Here is a 25,000-nt window from a genome sequence, read left to right as displayed (position 1 = left end):
GTTGTCAATAAGAGAGCCAAGGTAAGGTATTACGGGTGTGGGCTAAGTGATAAGAGACTAAGGCATGTTTTTTTCCAATTTTTTTCACCGCCATTCCTGCGTGTCAATTCCCATGCTTCAAGTTATTTATACTTTTTCACTTCTACATATTGTATACAAAATTGTCACTTGTGTTAGTTTCTTTACGTCTGACAATCATGATGTAATATCAAAACGTCTCGACCTTTTCAATTTGTCGTTAATCTATCTTTTGGTTTGATAATTTAGCAATGATAAAGATGTGCTTTTTCATAAATTATGATATTGCTAAATCGTGATTAAATGGTATGATGCCGCAGAAAGTGAGATTAGAATGTAAAGCGAGAAGTCATGAGTCGGAATTTTTTGCCAAATTTTCAAACTACTGTTTTGCAAGCTATTCGCCATATTATAGAGTTCACACAGGTTTTACAAAACGGTTTTGGTATACAAATACAAGAAAAATTAACCCACTAACTCCTGAACTGTCCCCACTGACGAGTAAAATCGTCTGGGGTTAGACAGAGTAAAATCTATTAAGTCTCTCTCCTATGAGTTAATGGGTTAAAGGGGACACAGTTTTTGAGGAGACGTAGAGCTTGTTAATTAACCCATTGACTTCTGAACCACCCCCTCCCTCTCCCCCCCTCCCCCATTGACGAGTAAAATTACCTTGGTGTCTCACTCCTAGAAGTCAATAGGTTAAAAGGGAAGTAGCTAGTGTTTGAGTGGATGTGGGGGTTGTTAACCCATTGACTCCTGAATCGTCCCCTATGCATTGACGAGTAAAATCATCTGGCATTCGACAGAGTAAAATCTATCAAGTCTCACTCCTAGGGGTCAATGGGTTAAGTGGCGAGGAACAATGAAAGAAACGATTGGGCTTAAAGAGGATCAGGTTTCCTCTCAAGTCATCGTTAGATTTATGACCAAGTACAACAATACGGACTAATTAATACTAATGGGAGGTAGTGTGGCCAAGTGGTTAGGGCGCTTGTCTTGAGATGCGGAGATCCCGGGTTCAAGACCCGCTCTGACCACTCATTGAATTTGATCCTGGTAGTCCCTGGTTCAACCTTCCCAGCTGCACTTGTAAATAGCCAAATAGTTTGCCTCCGGCCAGTCGGGATTCTTAACAGTTGTTGTTGTTGTTCTGTTCCGTCGTTTCGTTGTGTTTCATTGTCCCTGAAAAGCCCCTATAGGGAGCGGTCAATGAAGTATGGATGTATATTTAAGACTAGGAGATTCAGTGAGAAAGTGAGTGCTGGCGAGGAAACTGGGAGCAGTGACTGGTAATTTTTTTTAAACAGCTGCAAATTTTTGAAGAAAGAGGATACCGGAAATGTGCGTGAAAGCATTTAAAAAGCGAAGAAAGGTGTGCATATCTTTAGCATGTGTCGCAGGCACAATGGCATGTCACTTCATTCTTTGAATTTAAACTTCTGGTCTCACATTTCTGGCCCCTTTCCAGCAAAAGAGTATCCTTTTGAGAAATGCTGAGCGTAGTTGAGCAAATGTCAATTTAAATTTATTGTCGTGCTTGAGAATAGACTGGGAACAGTCTCTTATTTTTCAATGACACAGTCGAGCGCTCGAGTTGCGTGACACGCCCCGTTTTCACCACTAATTTGCATAAAATAATAATTTCACTCGTCGTGCGTGGCTCTGAAGAAATAAGGACGACTGCTCGTGGTCTAGCCTGCGAACTCAGACTTATTTCCGGAAATACGTCTGCGAACGCAGACGTATTTCCGGAAATACTCGTGGTCTAGCTCGGGAACTGATTTTCTCTTCACTCAACGGTTGAAGAAGTTGAAGAACAATTTGATGATCAAAGACTGAACATATACGATTGAATGATGATCAATGACGACCCACTGGAAAAGTACTCGACTCGAAGGCTGTGACTGTATTAAAGATTCCCGTCCATGACGTGTACGTGACGTTATTTCGGGTATCAATACCCCGGGTAATAGACATAACCCACCACAATCGACTGCGCATGCTTCCGATCTTACATTCAAATTTTGATTTTTTTGGCTAATGTCAAGAATAGTATGCTGTCTCGCTAACGCTCGCCAGCAATAACGGCTTTGAAGAAGTTAATACTTAAAGAAATTCTTTGAGCTTTTTTGATAAGAAGTACCAGAGGGCAAACTCACTATTTCTGGATTTTGTGTTATAAAATTTTGGACCTTGGTAGAACAAGGGAAATTGTCTGATATTGGTTCAACAGGGTAGCAAGTAAAAATAATGAATGTTTCTGGTATTGCAACTATGGATTTGATTGTTCCTTAAAAGATATATTCCTAAATTTAGCAGGGAGTGTAGAGTTCCTGAAAGAAAACATGAACAGACCTAGTTGTAATAAATGGATGATATCTTGAAATTTATGAGCATCAAACTTGGATTTATCGATGATTCTTAATGCTAGCGTCAGTAAATTAACTATTCTTTGAAGATTTGATTTGTAGGCCGCTCCTCAGATTAAGGTGCAGCAATAAAGATATGGGAGAATCATTGTGTTATACAAAGTGCGAAGAGTGTGTCTTGATAGAAAAAAACTAGATTACCGGCCACGAGAGATATAACGTTTCCATGTTAGCTTATCATCTAAATGTAGTGATACACCAAGGAAGTGTTCTTTAGACACGAAGGAGAAACACGGAAATCGTCGGGTACGGGTCGTACCTCTTGTTGAACACTATATTTCATTGGCTGTGTAGTGTCGTGCTTCTTATTGTTTTTTGTGTTAAATCCATTGTTCTTTTGGCCAATCCTGAAGCCCGTTCAATAAGGTACGACACGACGCAAATCGTCCACCAGGACTTAAACACCACTAAGTTAGTCTTACGTATGCACTTACTGTATTTATTCCAATTTCCAGAAAGATTAATGTGATGGAAGGTCCCCACTTTACATATGGAGAGACCCTCAATTGCGCTTTCCTTACTAACGTTGGAATTAAATTTACATAACACCCTTTTAGTTCAGAAAACAATTTGTGCATCAATTCTCCTATTACCTTGTTTTTCTCCTTTAATCCACAGGATAACCTTGAAAAGTCTTTACAGACATTTGACAGAACAGTCACAATGGAGTCGTTTGACAGACTTCTGAGCTGTGAAGAATCTCAATCAAGGTGTGTCAGTAAATTTCTGTGCAAACGCCAACTATAGTTTGGAACTGATGCGAAATAACTCTAATGGTTTGATGAAACATTTAAGAATAAAAATCGGCGACATCAAAGTTGCTGAGCAACGGATAAATGCCTCTATGTCGTCATTTATTTCCCGAACAAAAGTAACGGTAAGTCGAAAGTTTGTCAAACCGGTCGTTCTTTATAGATATTTTACAACCAAGTACGTTCATAAAAGTACTAGAAATGCTGTTAAATTGTGCTTTAGTTATCACTTATCACGGAAAACCGTAATTATATTTGTGACATGAATTTTTCTTCGGGATTGTTTTGCCTTTTTGAAGCCCAAAGACATCTCTAATGCGTCTATTGAACAATTAGTATATAGCTAATATATAGTTAACATAAACAAAAACAGACTTTTGGGCTTAAGTTATTTCAGTCCAAAGACTCACATCGCGCATTTTCCCAAAAAATAGACAAGGAGGGAGGGGAGGCGCGGTGGCCTCGTGGTTAGTGCGCTCTATTCCGGATCGAGTAGTTCGGGTTCGGGTCTTGGCCGGGGACATTGTGCTGTGTTCTTGGGCAAGACACTTTACTCTCACAGTGCCTCTCTCCACCCAGGTGTATAAATGGGTACCGGTGAATTTAATGCTGGGGGGTAACCCCGCGATGGACTAGCATCCCATCCAGGGGGAAGTAGAAATACTGCTAGTCGCTTCATGCTATACAGTAACCGGAGATAAGCGTCGGCCTGATGGGCCTTCTAGGCTCGTAGCAGACTTTACCTTACCTTAAAAATGTGCAAAGTACAAGAGTAAAATTGACGAAAATCGTAAAAAGCCAGGACAAATATCTTAATGCTTCTACAGAAAGCCGCACCTTGCAAAACAGAAATTGTTCAGGCTTCATTTCGTCAGCCTCTGTTTTTGATTAAAAATTACTTACAAAAATAGAATCAAATACAAATTTTCGGACTCTGGAAAAGGCAAGCAGGTTTTCATTTACTCAACCATTTCTTGATCCTGGCAAAAGAACATATTTACTTCTGCTGAAATAAAGGTCATCCTCGGTCGTTAAAAATTTATCTCGCAAGAGCAGCCTCACTATATCATATTGAAACTACGATTGCTGAATCAATTGGTAAGCGTACTTTTCACGATGTTAAGTGGAAGAAGTTTGTATCACATAACTGTATTCCTTTTGGTAGCTGATGACTAGTCGTCAGCCTCTGTGGTATCCATAGAAACTAAAATATGTCAGACTTTTCATGCGAGAGTCAGAGAGTTTCCACACGAATCTGGAAGCAGCACATATTATCGTAACTATGTTTTGTTCCAAGCAGGGGTAATTAATTCTTATGTTTCCGGTTCACATTGCAACCAGGTTGACAGACATTGTTTGCTCCCACTCTAGTCCGAAGAAATTTGAAGGTAGCTTTAAAAGTTACAATTCAAACACACGTAGAAGGTCTTTGAATTGTAAGTTTTTCAGCTACACTCAAACCAGAGTACCATCAGACCATGACAGTTTCCTTCAAAAATCGTAATCGTTCCGAATTGCTCTTAGGTAAACTCCCACCCTGGTTTTTGCAAGATGTCGTTAGGGATACTGAAATCGGCCACAAAATGTATCCTTCTTTTTTCAGAAATCGTGAAAAAATGGTCCGATTATATCACGTTAAAATGAATTTACTAGTCATTTTGTGATCGCAGTGAAATTTCAAAGAATGCCCAAATATCCCACGGTCAGTCTTATCTTAACTACTCCACCTTCCGTAGAGCCTCCAGTAACCATTCGTCATAGTTTGTTAGTGCTCTACAAGAAATCACACCTGGTAGTTTTTTGTCCACATAGTGCATGTTAAAGTAACGCATGGCATTGTGGCATTGAATTCTATCAACAAATTATTTACTGTCTTTGTAAACAGGTCTTACACTACTCAAGCTATGCATTCAAGAGGTGGTCTTGGCCGCATTGCTGTAACAAGATGGCGACTGATCTCCTACATTATCCTTATGGCTTACGAAAAAGTTCTTGAGAAATTTGGCTTTGCAATGTCACGCAAAAGGGTTCTCGTGCTTTTGATTTCATTTGCTGTTGTTATCGTAAGCTGCCTGGGTTTCCTTTGGCTCAAAGTTGTGGCACAATCTAGCAATGATTTTACTCATCAAGACAGCCAATCAAGGAGAGACCTTTTTGATGCGGCTAAAGCATTTCCACTTCTCGAATCACGTCGAGAGCAGATAATTTTTTCCCCTAAATGGAGTCAAAACATCCTTAGTGAAGATTGTTTGAAAGAAGTCGTTGAAGTACATCAGACTGTTGTCAACATTACTGGTTACAAGCAGTTATGTGTTAGAAAGGTTCCCATGAACAGAACTTCCACGGGAGTGGTTGAGCAAGAATGTGTCATCAGCAGCCCTTTAGAGTTTGCTGGGGCTAATTTTGAGCATTTGAGCAATCTATCCTCCAGTTTAGCTCATGAGTGGCAAAAGTACAGGTTGACGCTCTCTACTGCTCAAACATTTCCTTTCACTCTTCAGGAAGTAATTAGCAATTTTGAGGTAGTCAACGAAACGAATCCACCAACCTCCAGAGCGGACGCCATCCGACTCACTTACTTCATCAGAAAGCCATTCAATGAAGAAGACCGAGAAGTTGTCAACTTTGAAAAACATTTTGAGAAAGAAGTCTCATCTTTGAGTCATCGCCTAAACTGTTCCTTGCTGTCGTTTAGGACTGGAGAAGCGATAGAGAAGGCCATTCAAAGCATTTTGACACCAGAGTTAACACCATTGTGTGTGTCAGCGATAACAATGGTTTTTGTGGTCTTGATTTCTTTTAAAATTGGCTTAAGTACTCTTGTTTGTTTTGAAACAGTTTTGATATTGTCTTTATCTTTCATATTACCCCTAGCATGTGCTGCGGGAATTCTCTCAATAGCACACATACCATTTTCCTCAACACTCTTTTTCATTCCTTTTTTTTTGTTGGGTAAAACAGCATCAGATGTGCTCCTCTTACTGGGAGAATGGGAAAGGCAAAATCATATACGATCGCTTGAACACCGAGTCGGTAGCTGCTTTGGCAGAATGGGGATAATCCAAATTTCTTCAGCGTTTTGTGGTACAGTCCTCTTTGGAATTCCCATCAAGTCATCATTTGAAGTTATTTCAAGGTTCTACCTCTTTATCCTTGTTGGTTATGCACTTGTTTCCACTGCATCTTTTTTCATAACTGCCACTATCATGCAGTATGAAGAGAAACTGTTCAAGTGCTTAAGGACTTTGGTTGCAAGATCCTGTAGAAAAGCCTCATCCGAATTCAAATGCAGCTTGGTTAAAGAGCCAATGGCAAAATCAATGAGTAAATTACGATTCGCCTTGAAGAACGCTGCTCACATGCTAACCACACCAGGTGCCAGAGTAATTTCGTTCGTTCTCTTAGCCTGCTTTGCTACCCTTGGTGTACTATCGGCCTTACATTTCGGGGAGAGAGCAAGTGCCACAACAAACCTCTATCGACACAATGACAATTTCAATCAATTCACCGAAGCTCAACGAAAGTTCTTTGAAAATGTAAGTGATGTAGGCATCGTTTTCCTTAACGATATTGATTACTCTCAACCAACTGCACAAAATCAAATTATAAACATTTGCAAAACGTTGGAGGAAGCTTCTTACAGTCATGCAGTACCCGTTTGTTGGATATCAGACATACTACAATGGGCCAGAAAACAAAATGCGAGCTGCTCAAATTCAGAATTTCATCGTTGTTTGAATGAGTTTCTTCGACAACCCGTCCATGCTCCTTTGCAACAAGACGTACATTTTGAAAGAAACACAATCGTTGCAAGTCGCATTCATTTGCAAATGATATGGCACCACAGCTTTGAGGAAGACAGAAGGTCTCTTGAAAGACTAAGACATGATTTGAAAACTCACGTTTCGTTTAAGGCTGTAGCAGTATCGCATAAATTTTTTGAATTCGATGACCTATCCTTGTTGCATGGAGAACTTGTCTTCGTTTTCGCAACTGGCACTGTGGTAGTCTTTGTACTCTGTTTGTTGTCAAGCACATCTTTTGTCATCTGCTCCTACATCACATTAACATTTCTGTTACTCGTGTTGGAGACAGTAGGAATCATGAAGACATGGGACATTCACTTAAACCATGTAACTTTCATTTGCCTATATTGTGCACTGTTTTTAGCCTTGAATCCAAGCCAGTACGTGGCTCACTCATTCGTTTTTTCAGCAGAAAAGAACGTTAGAGAGCGTATGACTGGAGCACTGCGCTTGGTAGCATGGCCTTTACTTACTGCTGCTTTACTACAGATTTGTGGATCAATTTCATTGGGGTTTATTTATCCAGCTTTGCAAAACATTTTCTTCCGTCTTGTCCCCTTGGTGCTTTCCCTTGGCGTGATCCATGCTATAGTGATTTTCCCCCCAACAACAACTACCTTCGTTGAGTTGATAAACAGTTTTGATTCATTGAATGAGGAAATTGTCCTCAATTCAGTTGTGGATGAATTGGAGCAAAAACTGACGAGCCCCAAAGTGCTGGATTGTACATTATTTCACGTTAAGGCAAAGTATCTTCCTGTATCCATTGTGGGAATAGGTTGCAGGTTCCCTGGAGCCAAGAACAAAGACTTATTCTGGAATCTGCTCGAGCAAGGAGAATGTTCAGTTGGTGCATTCCCACCAAATAGAAGACAGCAGCATGAGAAGTTTCTTCAACATTACCATCCCAAAGGCTTCGTTAGCGGACGTTTGAGTGCAGTTGATGGTTCCTATATGGACGAAATCCAAACTTTTGACCAAAGTTTCTTTGGTATAACCAACGGAGAGGCTTCTGCAATGGATCCCCAACAACGGATTCTATTAGAAGTGGTTTATGAGGCAATTGAAGACGCTGGAATGAAACTTGAAGACCTCCAAAAGTGCAAAACAGGTGTTTTTGCCGGTGTGATGAATCTGGACTACAATGCTCTTGTAACGGAGGCTTCCAATGTCAATAATATCAATCAATTCTCTTCCACTGGAATTACAGCCTCTATTATCGCAAACAGAGTGTCTTTCTGTTTTAATCTCACAGGTCCAAGTGTTGCAGTTGATACCGCGTGTTCTTCGTCCTTAACTGCTCTTAAACTAGCAGTTGATAATCTGCAAAAAGGAGAATGTGACGTAGCAATTGTTTGTGCAGCCAACATCGTCCTCGACCACATAATGCAGATGGTATCTAGCATGGCGGGTCTGTTGGCACCTGATGGCCGCTGTAAAAGTTTTGATGCTTCCGGGGACGGCTATGGAAGGGGAGAAGGCTTTGCAGCAATTATTCTGAAGCTGTCAAAAGCTGCTTCAAATGACGGAGATGACGAATATTGCCAGATAATTGCCTGTGGAGTTAATAACGATGGCCAAAATGCCAGACCAATCACTGCTCCGAGTTCCAAGATGCAAGCTGAGCTCTCAAAAACGGTTCTTGAGTGGTCAGGAGTGAGTCCGGAGGACGTGAGTTACATTGAAGCACATGGCACAGGTACCGCGATTGGAGATGTTGTAGAGGTTACCGGAATTGCAGATACGTACACCCGAGGAACTATAAACCCTACGCGAAAATTAAAAATTGGATCTGTTAAGTCAAATCTTAATCACACAGAATCTACCGCTGGCTTGGCTGGACTAATCAAGGTTGCTTTGATGATCAAGAAAAAAAGAATGGTGCCAACGGTAAACGTGCATACATTGAATCCCAAATTGAAGTTGCAAGAGAAGGGACTTGTTATCCAGCAAGCCGCCGAGCCTTGGAAAGTGGAAAATGGGAAACTACGCGTAGCTGCTGTAAACTCTTTTGGTTACGGCGGCTCAAACGCACATGCCATTCTTCGAGAAGTACCTTCAAAGGAAACTTTACAGGAGGAAAACAAGACTCACCGCTTAAATCATGTCCTCACCCTTTCTGCACGTTCGCAAGAAGCACTGAAAAAAATGGCAAAGCTGTACTCCGAGTGGCTCAATGAATGTGCCCCCAGGATGGATGCATCATTTATACCAAACTTATGCTATTCACTAACCGAACGTCGCAGTCAACTTCCACACCGCCTAGCACTTCCATTCAGGTCCATTCTAGATGCGTCCATAGCTCTGCAAGACTATACCACTGGTTCCATGGATTCTGATAAAGCTGCTTGTTATGGTGAAGCCAAGTCTTCTAATGTTAGGCTTGCATTTTTGTTTGGAGGACAAGGCTCTCAGTGGTACGCTATGGGAAGACAGCTTATTACGTGCGAGCCTGTTTTTAGAGAGGCCATTTTAAATGTCAGTGATTTAGTTAAGGACTTCGGGGAACCATGGTCACTCACAGAAGAGCTTATGGCACCAGAGGACAAATCCAAGATGGAAGAGAATTCCATTTCTCAACCGGTCACGTTTGCTGTGCAATACGCGACGGTGCAATTGTTGATGTCGTGGAAAATCTATCCCTCTGCTGTCCTTGGACACAGTCTGGGTGAAATTGCAGCTGCATGTACAGCTGGAATTATAACTCTGAGAGAAGCAGTTTACATTGTACTGACTCGCTCTACTCTGCAAGATCTCTGTCCTTCGAACGGCAGTATGGCTGCTTTAGGAATGTCAGAGCACGAAGCTAAGGAATTAATTATAGACTTAAAGTTAGATGCAAAACTTAGCATTGCAGCAGTTAATGATGCAAAAAGTGTTACTGTGTCCGGTGATTGTCAGTCTGTCGAAGCCCTTGGTCAACATTTAGCCATTCACTCAAGAGGTACTTTCTGGCGTATTTTAAAAACAAAACGAGCATTTCACAGCCATCATATGGAGCACATTAAGAAGCCTTTTATAAAAGATATGAAGAAGGTCGGCTTAAAACCTCAACACTCGAAGATTCCCATGTACTCTACTGTTTCTGGTGAGATCATCCCAGGTGCACATTTAAACAGTGATTACTGGTGGCGCAACATTCGCTTTCCAGTGCTTTTCCACATGGCCACGAAGAACCTGCTTGAAGATGGCAACAAACAGATTATTGAGATAAGCAGCCAGCCCATTTTAGCTTACTATGTCAAACAGATTGCAGAGCAAGAAAATTTCAAGGACCAAGAAATGCCAATTGTGCTGAACACCTTGCCTCGTAAAAGAGTACCTATCGATGAACAGCACAAAGCATTTCTCCAAAGCACAGTGTGCAGATTGTACACGATGGGATATCCCTTGGACTGGACATATGTTCAAGGGGATCCATCAGCCAAGTTTATTCGCTTACCAAACTATCCATGGACGGAAAGCAGGTTTTGGTTTACAAAGCATCAACCAGAGAGCACAATTTCCCCTCTCAGCATTGATAAAACGAGCATAAAAAGCAAGACACACCCATTTTTAGAAAAGGTGAAACTGACCGTCCAGTATTCAGGCCTACGCTGTTGGGAATCTGAGATCGATCTCCACCGTTTTCCACATTTTAAGGATCACGCTCTTTTACAGGGGGGAGCTGTGATGCCAGGTGCTGCCTATTTGGAAATGGCCTTTGCAATGGCCAAGGACCAGTTTGTGGACGTGGCTGGGTTGGAATTAATTGATGTGAAGCTGTCAAGCCTCCTCACACTGCCTGAGACAAAGGTATACAAATCCGCACCACAGTTCTTCATCTTTCAATCGTACTTCTACTTCTCTACCAAATTAGGTTGATCACTTGTTTTATAGTAAAATCTTCCTTACTGAAAATGGTCGAGCTGCGATCAAAAATTAATATAGTTTGAAATGCCCCCAAAACTTAATTGTAAAGATAATCTAAAGAGAGAGCATTTCTATCTTTGAAATAAGGGGGATATTGCAGCGCTTCCTAGAGTACAATTTGTACATACATTCATACATTTGTAATTTTTTCTGTAACTGCAGTTCAGTTGAGTCTTAAGGACCGTGTAAGGCAGAATAAAAATCTTTGCATACCAAGCTTTTTGCTTTTCGGCGGGTTGGTTGAAACGTTTCGTCGTATTTTCTTTCATAGGTTCGACACCTAAGACTACGCTTTCAAAAGACAGCGAGTATTCAGGAGGCAAAATACGATATTACAAGTGTCCAAGATGATCTCTCTGAGATCAATCTAAGCAGTGGAAAAATTGCTGTTGATCTTTCAAGTGAACGGGAGGTGTTAGAGAATGAAGGTACGATCCCTGTTGTACTATTGAAACTGCAAAGGCCTGTTTTCTGTTCTATGCTTTTCAAAAAGGTGTACACTGTTACGCTCATTGCAATGTTGGACTTGTTAAAACGACTTCACAAACCCAAACTAAACGGTCTTACTTATCTTTAATGCTCTACTTTCTCAAATCCCATAATACATCTTTACCTCTCCTTCCTCAATTTTTTTTTTTTTTTGCATAATCATTGTTTTCGATTTCTCCTGGGACATGAAGATGTCCCAAGAGAAATCGAAAACAATGCCTATGCAAATCTTTGGGGTGTAAAAGAGGTGTACTATGGGATTTGAGAAAGAAGGGGATGAAGAAGTTGGAAACCGGTTTTTTTTTTCATAACTGGTTATGAGCCTTCATTTTTCACTATGTTCACTTTTGTGGTGGCTCTCTCCAAAGTGACGTCACACACTACCGGTATATTTAAACGCCCTACAAAACAAACACTCTACAGTCAGCTCTCATTCTGCATTATGGCCTAACGACATCAACAACACGAATTTATTTGTATTCAACATCTTCTAGTTCTTTAAAAAGATAACAGCAATCTAGGCTTTCCAAAGTATCTGTGATTGTTAACTGCTGTCCGTAATAGCAAGACTGTTTCGCATACCAGTGTACGATACAAATAACCACACGGTGAAGTTGTAAAAAGTCACTAAATAATTAACATAATAGTAAAACTCAATGCAAAGGTAGAAAGTAAAACTCTGAAATGTTCAGAATGTAAAATGAAAAAACAATTTCAAGATCAGATCATGCATACATTGGATAACATATAACAATCTTTGAATATTACAAACAGCAAAACGTCTATAGTAGGGGCGGTACGTGATACCGTAGAAGTCTACAGTGGAGAGAGTCTTTTTGCACAAATTCTTTTACAATTTTAAGCGGAGATTTGGCTCATGTCCTTGCCGTGGGATGGTTGCAAGGAAAGAAGTTACTGTAGTAATTAAAAAGAGGTGTCAATCTTAGCGTTACTGTGTCATGTTAAATGTACTGGAAAATCTTAAGAAAATAGACAACTATTGTCTTTTGCTTAAAAACTCGCCTCGATGCTATAGTCCTCGATGCTATGGTTGTCTATTGTTGTTGTCTTGTCTTTTTGCAGCTCTAAATGGTGTCAGTGCAATTATACAAGAGAAGATAACCCAAATGAAGAGAATGTCTATGGAGTACTTCAGGGAAATAACAGAAAGATATGGTTTCAATTATGGACCTACCTTCTCGATCATCAGAGATGCATGGCAGAGTGAGAACGAGGGAATTTGTCTGATTGACATTAGCAGTTCAGATAAAATTCTAGGAGAAACTGGAATTTATGTTATCCACCCTTCCATTTTAGATGCATGTCTGCAATCCTGTTTCGTCCCCTTGGGAATCTCGTTATCTGCTGACAAATCCATTGTATCGGTTGGCTTCAAAACAATCACCCTCAATGGTGTGCCATCATCTAGTCAGTTCTACTGCCATGTTATTGCAGATGAAAATACCTTTGGCAAATTTGACGTCACTCTAATGAGTCCTTCTGGGAGTGTTCTAGTCACAATGCATGATTTTCGCGTGGCGGAGCTAACAAATTCACCCAGGGAACTTGCTTTTGCTGAAGTTGCTTACGAAGTGGAGTGGAAGGAAAATGACTTTAAAACACATGCCAAAACACCTCCAAGCCTTACTTGCATGGTACTCACAAACTCTTCGGATTTCTCGTTGAGATTAATAGGGAAACTCCAAAATGCTGAGGTCAACGTTATTACCGTTCACTTGCCAAATGCCTGTTGTTTTGATAGTGAAGCCGAAAATGCAATTCGAGCCGCCCTTTCAGAAATACCAGCCTACAATATGAGCAACTTAAGGCTTGTCAATCTGTGGCCTTTACAATTGTCACTTCTTCCAGACAACTTCAAATTTATTGAGCAAATACAACGCCTCTCCTTCTACTCTTCTGCCTTTCTCATCAAGCTGCTGGCAGATAAGCATGCTGTTGGTTCTCGACTGTTCCTTGTCACAGAGGGAACACAGCTATTACGTGACTATGGCAAGTCTCTCAAGGTTGTCGGCATTCCATGGGGCGCTACTGTGTGGGGACTGAAGCGAGCTGCAGCCCTAGAAGTAGTCACATTGAGAGTTACAATGGTTGATCTGAGCAACAAAGAGGATCAAAGAGAAGTAGATGCCTTGGTTAATGAGATCCTCTGCGATAGCACTGAAGATGAGGTGATCTTTAAAGGTGGAAAACGATTCATCAATCGCATTTTTAGATCTGAAAGTCCCCGGATAAGTCCTAAAAACACAAGCACAGAAAACTACGCGAAAATGAAATGGTTGTACCTGTCAACAGTCCCCTTAACAAATACTCTGTGTTTGCGTGAACAGAGCTTTTCAAGCCCAGCACCCGCAGAAATCGCAGTAGATGCAAACTATTGCTGGACATTCTCCCAATCATTGTTGACGTTAACCAAACCAGAAGGATGCATCTTTATCAGTGGGAAAGTGACTCATCTTCCAGGATACAGCAATCCTGGTTTTAAAACAGGAGAGGAAGTTTGCGGAGTAATTCCTTCTGGGCGTGTTTCACGATTCAACTCCATTAACGCAAGAAATTTGTTTTTAAAGCCAATCAGTTTGACAATGGAACAAGCCACATGTGTTCCCCCGTGCCTAGCCCTAGCTTACTTTGCTGTTCAAAGAGCATCAACGGATGCGATTAACCAGAACATCCTGATACACCAAGCTAACCACAATCCTGGGCCAGCAGCAGTTGCTCTTGCCAAAGCAATGGGTCACAGGGTAGTCTGCATTATCCCTGACACCTGCAAAATTTGCACACATAGTTTTCTGCTCAGACTGGGTGCAAACTCTGTGGAACGACAATCTTTGTTCCTTCTTAACAGCAATTTAACCGATCATTTTGATGCAGTCATATTTTTCTCTTCACCTTTTCCAAACTCACTCAAGAAAAGTGGAGATTGCCTTAAAAAAGGGGGAAAACTCATTTTATTGGGTGCTCAGAGTAATGGCAACGTTGTATTTTCCGCCAACAAGTCTGTTGAGTACGTGAGAGGTGACGTATCAGATATTCTACGGTCTCCATCAGCATTCGAGAAGCTTACTGTGCAAAGCCTGGAATTGCTGGAAAGGAGAGGAGCCTTAAAGGAACTTTTGGAAATGCAAGTGGCGTCTGTGGACTTGCTGTCATCGATCAGATCTGCCAATAATTCAAGGAATGTGGCTTTATCTGATAAACAAGAATCACTAATATCCTCGGACATTTCCTTATTCATCCGATCACTTCCAACATTTGACGAAGATGTTGCTCTTCAGAACATCCCAGTAGTTTCGAAAGGCCTCGATGAATGCGGGTTGAAGGAAAACAGGACTTACTTAGTGGCAGGTGGAATGAAGGGATTTGGATTTGAGGTCGCTTGTTGGATGGCAGAGAATGGAGCGAAGACCATAGTGCTGTTAAGCCGCTCCGAGCCCTCAGATGCTAAACGTCAACAGGTCAGGGAGATCGAGAAGAGGACCGGTACAAAAATATATACTTTTCAGGTAAATGAACCATATTTAACATCCTAGTCGTGATCATCAAGCCGCGCTTCTCTCCTAGGAAGAGGCTTCATGAAAGGAAAGGAAAGGAACTTTATTTAAGTGTCTGGTCGTTCTAGCGCTGAAGCACTAATTGGGGACACTGTAAATTGAAGTTAACAATTAACACAAATCAAGTCAAATTTTAGTTTTTGAGGAGAGGGGAAACCGGAGTACCCGGAGAAAAGCTCTCGGTGCAGAGTAGAGAACCAACAAACTCAAGCCACATATGACACCGAGTCTGGGAATCGAACCCGGGCCACATTGGTGGGAGGCGAGTGCTCTCACCACTGCGCCATCCCTGCACCCTGCACTCCTGCATCACTTCACACTGAGCAAAAAGCTTAACCCTTTACCCAAAAAATAACATGGTAATATCGATCTATTTTGGACGCCAGTGTGTCTTGAAATAGAAGAAATCCTAGGCTTTTGGTTACTTCTCTGCTGCCTTTGTTGATAACTTTATATACCTATATACCTGTCATTGGAACCGGTGCTTGAGCACTAATTGAGGTCAAATGTTCGTACTTGAAGAGAGCGAACGTACCAAGAGAAAAACGCTTTAAAGCAGGGAAATGACAAATCTTGACCACACATGTGTGATGTCATACATCTTTACCTGGACCCCTTTGGAGGCAGATGAGGGCTCTCATTTACTCTTTATTACTGTTTTATGCCGTAGTAACGTTTCGTATTAGGTTGATATATCCAACGACGAACAAATGTCAGAATTCACGGAGCAGCTTCAAGGTCTTCCAAGTGTGGCTGGCATCGTGCATACCGCCATGTTGCTTAGAGATGAATTCATCAAAGATCTTACATTTCAAGGGTTTAGTGATGTCATGGGTCCAAAAATCAAAGGTAGTCAGTCCTAACTTGTAAGACTTGTATTGTAACCATTCATGACTTTTTGGGATTAGGTATTCATTATTTACAAATAAAAGGTCGGCAATTTCTAATGTGACGCGCGTTACTTTGTTATCCCACAGAAATTGATTTCATTTTCGTGTCTTCTTATAGGTGTCGGCAAACAATGCATTCTATCGGGGTTACTTGAATACAGCTTGAACAGTTCCGAAAAGGTGCATGCAGAAAATTTACAAAGATATGTGATCACCAATGAACCCTTTACCTGGCAAAAAATTCGCCTTTTCATTTACCATCGTTTCAAATAAAGACATGTAGAAGGTGCGCCACGCTTGCATTTTTGAGTCCCTAGTTGTTCAGTGAAAGGTGGAGCCTCTGACCTACGTAAACGGAAATCTTTGTTTGTTCTCCTGTTAAGAAGGGGACATTCAGATTGTTCGGCTGATATATTTATTTATTTATATGTTTATCTTTTCAGACCTTAACATTCGCACAAAATGTATATTGATTTGACTTGTCTTTGCAAAATTAATCTAAAACAGTTTTTGAAGCAGTGTTCCTTAATTTTTTTATATTACATTATAATATTGTCTGCCATTACGGAAGCGACTGAAGACAAGTACAATTTTGGACCAGTGAAAGCCGGGTGACGAAGAACACTGCATACTGCTTTAGTTTTCAATTACGATTACCAGCCTTTAAATGTTATGATCGTAACACCTCTACCGCAACTGTCTCAAAAGTGCTCCCACACTAGTGTGCACGCACTATCCAATCACATTGAGAGAATAGTCATCTTCGATTTCCGTTTCGATAGTCTTAGCATACACGAATGGGTATTGATTCCTGCTAAGTAATGGAGGGATTTTGTTTCCTTTCAGGGTCCTTTTTGCTTCACCAAATGAGCTTAGAAATGGATCTGGATTTTTTCGTTATGTTTTCCTCTATGGCTTCAGTCGTTGGTAACAGTGGACAGTCGTCATATTCTGCTTGCAATGCATTCCAAGATGCCCTTGCTCAGTACCGCAGACTTGTACTCGGTCTTCCCGGGCTTACCATAAACTGGGGACCAATCAGTGGAGCTGGTGTGATGGAGAGAAAAGCCGGGATCGCCAAATTGATGGTCTTTGCGGGACTGGGCTTCATTAATGCTAAGGAAGGTAAGCTGGATGTATTCAAAGAGCTAACAACTTAAGGCTCTCAAGAGTTTGACCAGAGTTTTCAGCTTCATTCTTTTCTGTTGGTGCTTTTAAACCATTCTGCCAAAAAACCTTCGAACTCGGATTCTCAATCACAATCCATGAAATTCGGCAATAAATCAAGATCCGTGTTCAACCCCAAGAATTTAGTCTGATACCTGCCATTTTACTGTTTTCTCACGAAAAACCTCACAAAAAAGCTTTCTTTTAACCCACGTTATGAGTGATTGAGCTGAGAGAGTGCACAGGGACTCAGTGTCAGGACACTGAAGTGATGTGAAGTGAAGTCTTTATTTATCGAGGGTAGCTCAAAATAGCATCTAAATGCTAATAAACTAGAAGCCCTCATTACAAGATCAAAACAGTTAAAATAGTTAAAAATCAGAGCTTATGATAAAATTATCAAAATCTAATTAAACTATGAAACAATTATTAGCATGCAGCACAGTGACCCACAATATTTATATAGAGAAATGATTTAAAGATTGCTGGTCTTTAAAAATCCTATTCCAAAGAGAATTTTTAAAAGTCTTGAGAGTAGTCTGAGATAGGATTGAAACCACGATAATGATGTGTTGTCTAAACCACAGGCATGTAGCTTGTCCATGATCATGATCAACCATATCAAAGGCCTTGCAGTAATCGATTAAGATCATGCCACTTACACGATTATTATCCAAGTTAAATAACAGTTCATCTATAATTCTGATCAGGGCTGTTTCTGTACTATGAAGCTTCCGGAAACCAGATTGTTTAGAGTAGATCAAGTTGTTTTCACAAAGACAGCGAGAGAGTGAGTCATGTACATGCCGTTCAATTACTTTTGAGAGCACAGGCAAAACAGAAATTGGTCGATAATTATTTAAGTCCTCTGAGTTCCCACCTTTAAATAAAGGAGAGACTTTCACAGTCTTCCAGCGTTGAGGAAACGAGGCCATATTGAAGGAATGATTTATTAGCTTGGCAATAGATGGAGCTATTATAAGAACTGCTAACTTGAACATTCGTGGACTGAGCTTGTCGATACCACAGGCTTTGTGTAAATCAATGCTCTTAAGACAGCCAATGACCTTGGACTCTGTAATAGGTGGAATGGAAAAGGGGACGTTATTATTCTTTTTTGAGCAGACAAAATTGATCAGTTTAGACATGTCAAAGTTTGTTTGAGGAAGTAACGACCTGAGTTTATCGGCAACAGATGTAAAATGAGAATTAAACTCAGACGCCATTTAAGCTGTATCCTCGATAATGCGATCCTCAACTCGAAGGCTGTTCACACGTTTGGACTGATTAACCATTCCTGAGATTGATTTAATTATTTTCCATGTTCCTTTTGCGTTGTTTACATTTTACTCCAGTTTAGAGACATAAAACTTGCGTTTAGCACTTCTTAACATGCTTACTGCTTTATTTCTCGCCTTTTTATAAAACTTTTAACAGTAAGGCATCCCTAAACTGTAGTTGCTTTATAATCGCAGGTGTTATCCAAGGAGCTTGATTAACACGAGCAACACGTTTAATTCTCCATGGACAGTGTTGTTCAAGAGCGTCATTAAATAGTTTCTCCCAGGAGTCCAACATGTCATCAATGTCATCAAAAATAAAGACAGAATCCCAAGGGGTCTGCATTAGAGTTTGTTTAAAAAGTTCAGCATCACACCTTTCATGTTGCGGTATTGTATATAGTTATTGATCTTTCTGGCGTTGGGACGTTCACGTTGATTACTACTATTTTCTCACCGCAAACAAAGGTAGATGATCAGCAAGTCCAACAACAGGACAAACAATATTATGGATCCTATAAGAATGGTTTGAATAGATATGGTCCTAACAGGTTCCGCTCATTGGACGTGTTATTTCAAGCACAAGTTGATTAAGATTCATAGCCAATAAACCTTTGCTGAGATGATGTTTCTTGAATTTTAGCAGATCAAGTGCATTAATGTTCCAGTCTCCAAGTAAAATGAGCTCTTTATTCAGAAGATAAGCCTGTTCAATGTTTTTTTCGAGGCGAGTATCATCTGCCAAAGAATACCAGGGTGGGCGATAAATTACAGAAATAAAACCACTTTTGGACTTGTTCGAAAACTATGACTCGAAACAGTTTCTCCTGATTTTTCCCTCTGTGTTGAGAGTTCTATAAATACTAAGGAATTGCTTTCACACCACGATGCACAGATAATCCAAAAAAAAACATTACATTAGGTAAATCTAGACGGATTGTGCTTTGCCTTTTTTTTCGCCGAGGCTCAACTTTTACGTCAAATTGGAGTATTTCGGTTTGATGATTGGTTTTCTCTAAAAAATATGAAATGACATTTAAAGAAAGCGCTCTGTTAAAAAAAAGAACACGAAACAAAAAAACGCTTTCTTTTCTACAAAAAGTGTTCAAATGCAAGTATGCTCATCTAAAACGTGTTATTAAGCGACAGGAAGGATGTCTTAGGAAATCTGTTTCACCATTTAAATACAGTGGACCTTACTGGATCTGGCTTGTAGTAATGAAGCAACTTGTCACACAACAAAAAAAAATTCACGTAAGGAAAAAATCCTTACCACAAGCATTGACCTCTTGCTATTGTCTTTGTCATCATTAACATCATCATCATTATTGTTTTGGCTGTTGTTTGCAGGGGTCAAACATATGGCCAAGGTGCTCCGTGAGGAGCCAGAACGCTGCCAGATTGCCCTGTTTAATGCAGACTGGCCTCGATTCTTAAATAGCAATCCAGGGCTGCAAAAAAATCCACGATTGTCCCTGATTGGTCCTGAATCTAGAAGTACCAATGATTTAACTCGGCCACAAGAATCCCTGGGACAAAATATCATTTTTGAACAAGATCAAGATAAGAGGGAGCAGCTTGTCAACGAATACATTGAGGCCTCACTGCCGGACTGGCTTGGGAATTGGTCGCCTACTGAAGTGGATATGAATAAAAACTTATACAGCTGTGGTGTAGATTCCACATTAGCTCTGACTATAAAATCGCAGCTTGAAAATGACTTACAAGTTTCCTTTGAGGTACGTTGGTCAATTGCTTGAACGTAAGTTAAATTTCTAAACATCTCAGAATTGAAGTGCCCCTGTGACCAAAAATCAATTCTTCTTTTCCTTTGGATTTCAAAACTATGTGACCCAAGTTTTAAGCATTGATAAAAAAAAACAACTGTTTATTTTAACTGGAATTTTCCTATTTAACGGTCAGCCATTACTAACTTTGAAATCTTGAGGGAGCTGGATCGATGAGAAAATGACGTCAGGCTCGCTAGTTTAAGAATGTAATGCATGTGCGGCTGATTTAATGTAAAGCACGGGAATTTCGGGTTTTGAACTCCTGTTTTGCATATATAATAAGCACCATTTACACTCTGAAATTTTAAGCTAGAGAGTAAATGAAGTCACTTTTCCCTAAATCCAACCCTCTGAGGTCCAATAGGTCAGTTTTGAACACAAGCAATGGCGAACCGTGAAATCCAAATCTTACACTCAAAGTAAACAGCCTTTGGATAAAAATCAAAGTTCTATAGTTTCCCAGTCAGGTATTAAAGCAAACACACTATCAATCTGAAGGAAAAAAGGAAGTGAGTTAACTTTTTGATCATAGTAGAACTTTTAAATATGTAGACACCGTCTCTTTTTTCTCCATTCAAGTTCAGTGAAGTGTGAGAGAATCCCAAGAGTGCATAACTTGTATCGGTTTTCTATAAAAAGAACAAGTGATGCTGCATTATGCATCAGTGAAAGTAGGCAATTCACTAGTTTCACTATAACTTTCTATAACGGCTAGTTTTAGTAAAATGACCGACTGTTGTCGTTGTCAAAATAAATTTTAATCTTAGGTTTGAAATGTACTGTCTTTAATTACTTTAATTTAGGAAAAAAGAAGCCGACTTCTCTGAGGGTCTTTTCACATGATCCCAGTTCACCGGGCTGGCTCCGGTACCGGGATAAAATTGGTTTCTATTCATGACAAGTTTCAGTCCGGTTTCCGAGATGACAAGAGGTGGTGCAGCCATTCAGGCATCAAAAAGCTATTGATCAAGCCTGGGAAGAGTTTCTCGTTTTTCTCTGTCCAAGCATAGTTAATGTACGGAGATGGTTGTGAAATGTTTTTGTTGTTGTTGTTGTTGTTGTTTTATGCGTTAGTTCGCTGTGTTGGCCCCGACCACGCACAAAGCACACCCTTGTTCTAAAAGACAGCCAATCATTTGTTTTAAACTCATTTGTGATCCTGCAGTAATCTCCATTCCGAATCACGTCGACATGTATTTAATCTATTGGTAAGGTCCTGTAGTTCATTGCTGTTATCCGTGATTAATGCATCGAAGGTTATTCACCAGCAATACTTGAACACATACACCACCTGTAAACTCTTCGAGTGATCTACTTACAATCTCCTCCAGAAAGACATTAAAAAGCCTGAGACTTGGCGACAAAACGAGCCCTTGTCTCACCCCAACACTACATTTCGCTCCAACCTTCACTCTGCTTGTTGACTTTGTATAAAGTTGTTCAAGTGCTCTCATAACGTTCACGTATATTCCAGCATGTTTCCTTAACACTACCCATATAGTATCATGCCATACCCTATCAAATGCTTTTCTGTAGTCGACGAAATTCAAGAATACTTTTGAGTCGTGTTCAATGTACTTTTTGCACAATATCCTGAAATCGGTTACTTGTTCCGCGGTACTTCTTCCTGCTCTAAAAGCTGCCCGACGAACATCCAACACAGATTCCACAGTTAGTGTAATTCACCTTTGAAGGATCTCTAACCTTACTTTGCTTGCAGGACTGATAAGAGTAATCTTTTATTGATCTGTGGTCACAACACTTACGCTACGCTTACTTTGGGATTGGAATCGTTGTCCAGACTTCAGGCCAAATTCCTGTCTGTAGGATCTTGCTGCAAATATCATGAAGTATCTCTAATTTGGTAGCTCTGGCCGTTTGGGCCATCCCAGGTTACTAACCTGATTGCTTGTGTTTAAAAAGTGTGTTGGCGATCACTAACTTGTGTCTTTCTCAAACTCTAATGCTTTCTCTCCTCTATCATTGGTTGCTCCCATACTGTACCCGTCTACGACACCTTTTCAATCTGGTATGGTGTCACCGCCAATCTGTGCATTCCAGTCACCCATGACTATTAGGTACTGTCTTTCGTTTGAGTTTTCAATGGCTTCCTCCAGTTCGTTGAAGGACTCGATATCTTCTTCTGTGGATAAACATGGATAATGTTGATTTTGGTATTGCGTAGCAATTCTAATCTGAATTATTCTGCTAGATGTAGGATTACACTCAAGAAATGATCTGGTGTTGATTTTCTTCACGAGAAATCCAACTCCTCTTTCGTGTCTTTTTGTTTCTCCACTCCACGAAATCTTGTCTCCATCATTATCTAGCGTTGTTTCACCAACTGTGGTCCACCGCCTCTCCGCTAATCCAAGGATATTACAGTCATAGCTGCTTATTTCAATCTGGAAATGTTGGAGCTTACCGCTCGCGTAAAGAGTTCTAACATTTCACGTACCCATTGTAAATCACTTTTAAACAAGGTTCTGATGCAGGTGGCAATCAGTAGCTAACTTACTACTTCCGCCCTGATCACACTCTGTGACAAGTGCAGCCATATTTAGCCCGGGCTCAGACCGATCCGGCAAAAGAGCCCCGGTGGTAAAGTAAGAGCTCATCCACCCTTTGGCAAGTTTTGTTTTTTTGTTCTGCTAGGTGTCCACACACCCTCCTCAACCTGGCTGGCTAGTCAGGTGTGGGGGGCCAGTTTAGTCGCCGATCACCTGACCATGCGACAGGTAGTACCGGGCTACATGGTACCAGTAGCAGCCCATGAAGACTGACCATGAGGACTGACTTGACGAGAAGACTAGAGAGTCTAATCATTTGCAGATCTCATTACAAAAGCAGCACTTTCTGCTCAGTTATTTACAGACCACGAGTGTTGGTCCGGCCAGAGTCGAGCTCACAGCCTCCTGCATAGCAGCCCCGTGCTCAACCAACTGAGTCACGGTGCGAAATTGATCTTCAATCTAAACCAGGGGGAAGGGGGAACGTCGACAGAGTGTCTTTGATTGCTTTGTATTGTTACCACCAACAAGAGCCTATTTTAACGCTCCTGACACCTTTGGCACTGTTTATTTTTGCGGCAAAAGATGGCTGTCAGGCATCGAAACCGTCAACTACAATTCTGAATTTTCTTGGCTATGTTTACAGAATCTCCTTAATTTATTTGATCTAATTCTAGTGGAACGAATTTCTTCAAGAATTTTGGCAATGTCCATCCTATCACGAGACATTTTCATCCCGGGCTGAAGTGTTAACATAGCAAAAATCTCCAGCCCGTTTACCGATATCTCGGCAACTGAGCCATCCCACCCTCTCATATGAACACACCGACCGTTCTACAAAGGATTTAGAGGTGAAGCGAGATCTCGGAAAACGGGACAGCTCGGCCAATCGGGCTCATATATGAAGAGGCCCTGAGTGAAGTAGTCGGCTGTAGGAACTTATTGAAAACCTCTGCAATTTCACGGAAATATATGGTTTATGCTTTACTATTGATTTATTGATTGATCTATTTAACGTGTATATAGAGGATTCAATCTACACATTCTTACGTACAAACAAAGGGAAAGTTACTGGGTGTTGAGATTAGCTGACGGACTGCATACATGCACATAATAAAATACAGAGATGCATGGCCTTAACATACAGGCGAGTATTGTTCATACGTCATTATTTAAACTGTCTAGCGATCTACAACTCGGAAATGCCGTCCTCAAAGGGCACACACCCTCTGGTTGAAAATGCTGACTAGACAAGACAGTGCACTGCGTAATTACAAACCTTTGCTATATTCAGGTCTTCTACTTCATGCAGCCTGACACCACTTTGTCGAAAATGGTCAAAGACATCAATACCAAGCTAAGTGGAAATAGTCCAGATTCTCAAGCAGCCAATGAGCAGCATCAAAGAAGCGACCAGCAGGAAACCAACTCCGAACAAATCCTTAGCCAGATAAGAGTGGTACCGCTGTACACTCCCGAGAGCTCAGCTATTAAGTTTTTCTGTGTTCATCCATCTCATCGCTATGCCATGAGTTTGGTACCGATATCAACTGGTTTTCAAGGACAGGTAAAATCCGAAAGTCGATATTCTTTAAATGTCCACTAACAACAGCAGCAAATGCTTCTGTGACATCATTCAGATAACATCAGAAACCCATAAGGGTTGAAACGTGTAACGGCCCCTTGTGTGCTGGGAAACAAGCTTCTGAATATTCCAATTTGCTAAGTACCTTATTTGGAACAACAAGAGCGAGGGGTTTCCAAATATGGTACTTAGCACTGAAACGTTCAACCAATCAGTTCGCACTGAATATTCGGAAGCTCTGAACGCGCGTTACACGTTTCAACCCTTATGGGTTTCTGATAACATATAATATGATATGACAAACAACCTACTTCCTCAAAGGACACTTGAAAACTGAGTGCTCCCCTAATGGAGCCACCTTTTTCAAAAAGGAACAGCCTGCGTAGCAAGTGTTTCCATGCTAACGCAGAGCTCCGAAGACATTCTCCCTCATTGTGGCCTCGCGAAAAATGGGATGAGAGGCTGACCTGTCTCCTTCTTATGTTTCGTTGTTGCACAGAGATTAAAGAGGCTTTAATCTGGTAAACTTGCCAGGCATCTAAAACAGAGCATACAATACATAATTTATGCATGTGTGACGTTTGTGCATTTTGATTTGTAGGACCAGGTGTCCTTCTATGCGCTGGGTTTCACTGACCCCACGACAGTTAGCGAGGACTGGGGTGGAGTGCGCGAACTTGCTACACACTATGTCACGTTAATTTCGGCAGAGCAGCGGCACGGACCATACTTCCTCGGTGGATACTCATACGGGGGAATGCTCGCGTACGAAATAGCGTCATTGTTGACAGAGCAAA

General features: G+C 40.8%; 1 protein-coding gene across 1 annotated transcript in view; it reads left to right on the top strand.

Annotated features, from left to right (window-relative positions):
* Positions 1-25,000, top strand: part of LOC137995173 (mycocerosic acid synthase-like) — a 44,839-nt gene that overhangs the window by 4,761 nt on the left and 15,078 nt on the right. The window contains exons 3-11 of the mRNA XM_068840749.1: positions 3,069-3,160; positions 5,088-10,803; positions 11,192-11,348; positions 12,493-14,933; positions 15,668-15,830; positions 16,718-16,996; positions 19,669-20,057; positions 23,913-24,185; positions 24,805-25,000. The exon at positions 24,805-25,000 is cut by the window's right edge and continues 122 nt beyond it. Coding sequence (XP_068696850.1) covers positions 3,069-3,160; positions 5,088-10,803; positions 11,192-11,348; positions 12,493-14,933; positions 15,668-15,830; positions 16,718-16,996; positions 19,669-20,057; positions 23,913-24,185; positions 24,805-25,000 — 9,706 coding nt within the window. The remainder of the gene's footprint in view (positions 1-3,068; positions 3,161-5,087; positions 10,804-11,191; positions 11,349-12,492; positions 14,934-15,667; positions 15,831-16,717; positions 16,997-19,668; positions 20,058-23,912; positions 24,186-24,804) is intronic.

The sequence above is a fragment of the Montipora foliosa genome, chromosome 3 (genome assembly GCF_036669935.1).
Source record: "Montipora foliosa isolate CH-2021 chromosome 3, ASM3666993v2, whole genome shotgun sequence".
NCBI classification, from domain to species: domain Eukaryota; kingdom Metazoa; phylum Cnidaria; class Anthozoa; order Scleractinia; family Acroporidae; genus Montipora; species Montipora foliosa.
Note: the sequence above shows the minus strand (reverse complement) of the source record. Positions and strands in the feature narration are given on the sequence as shown.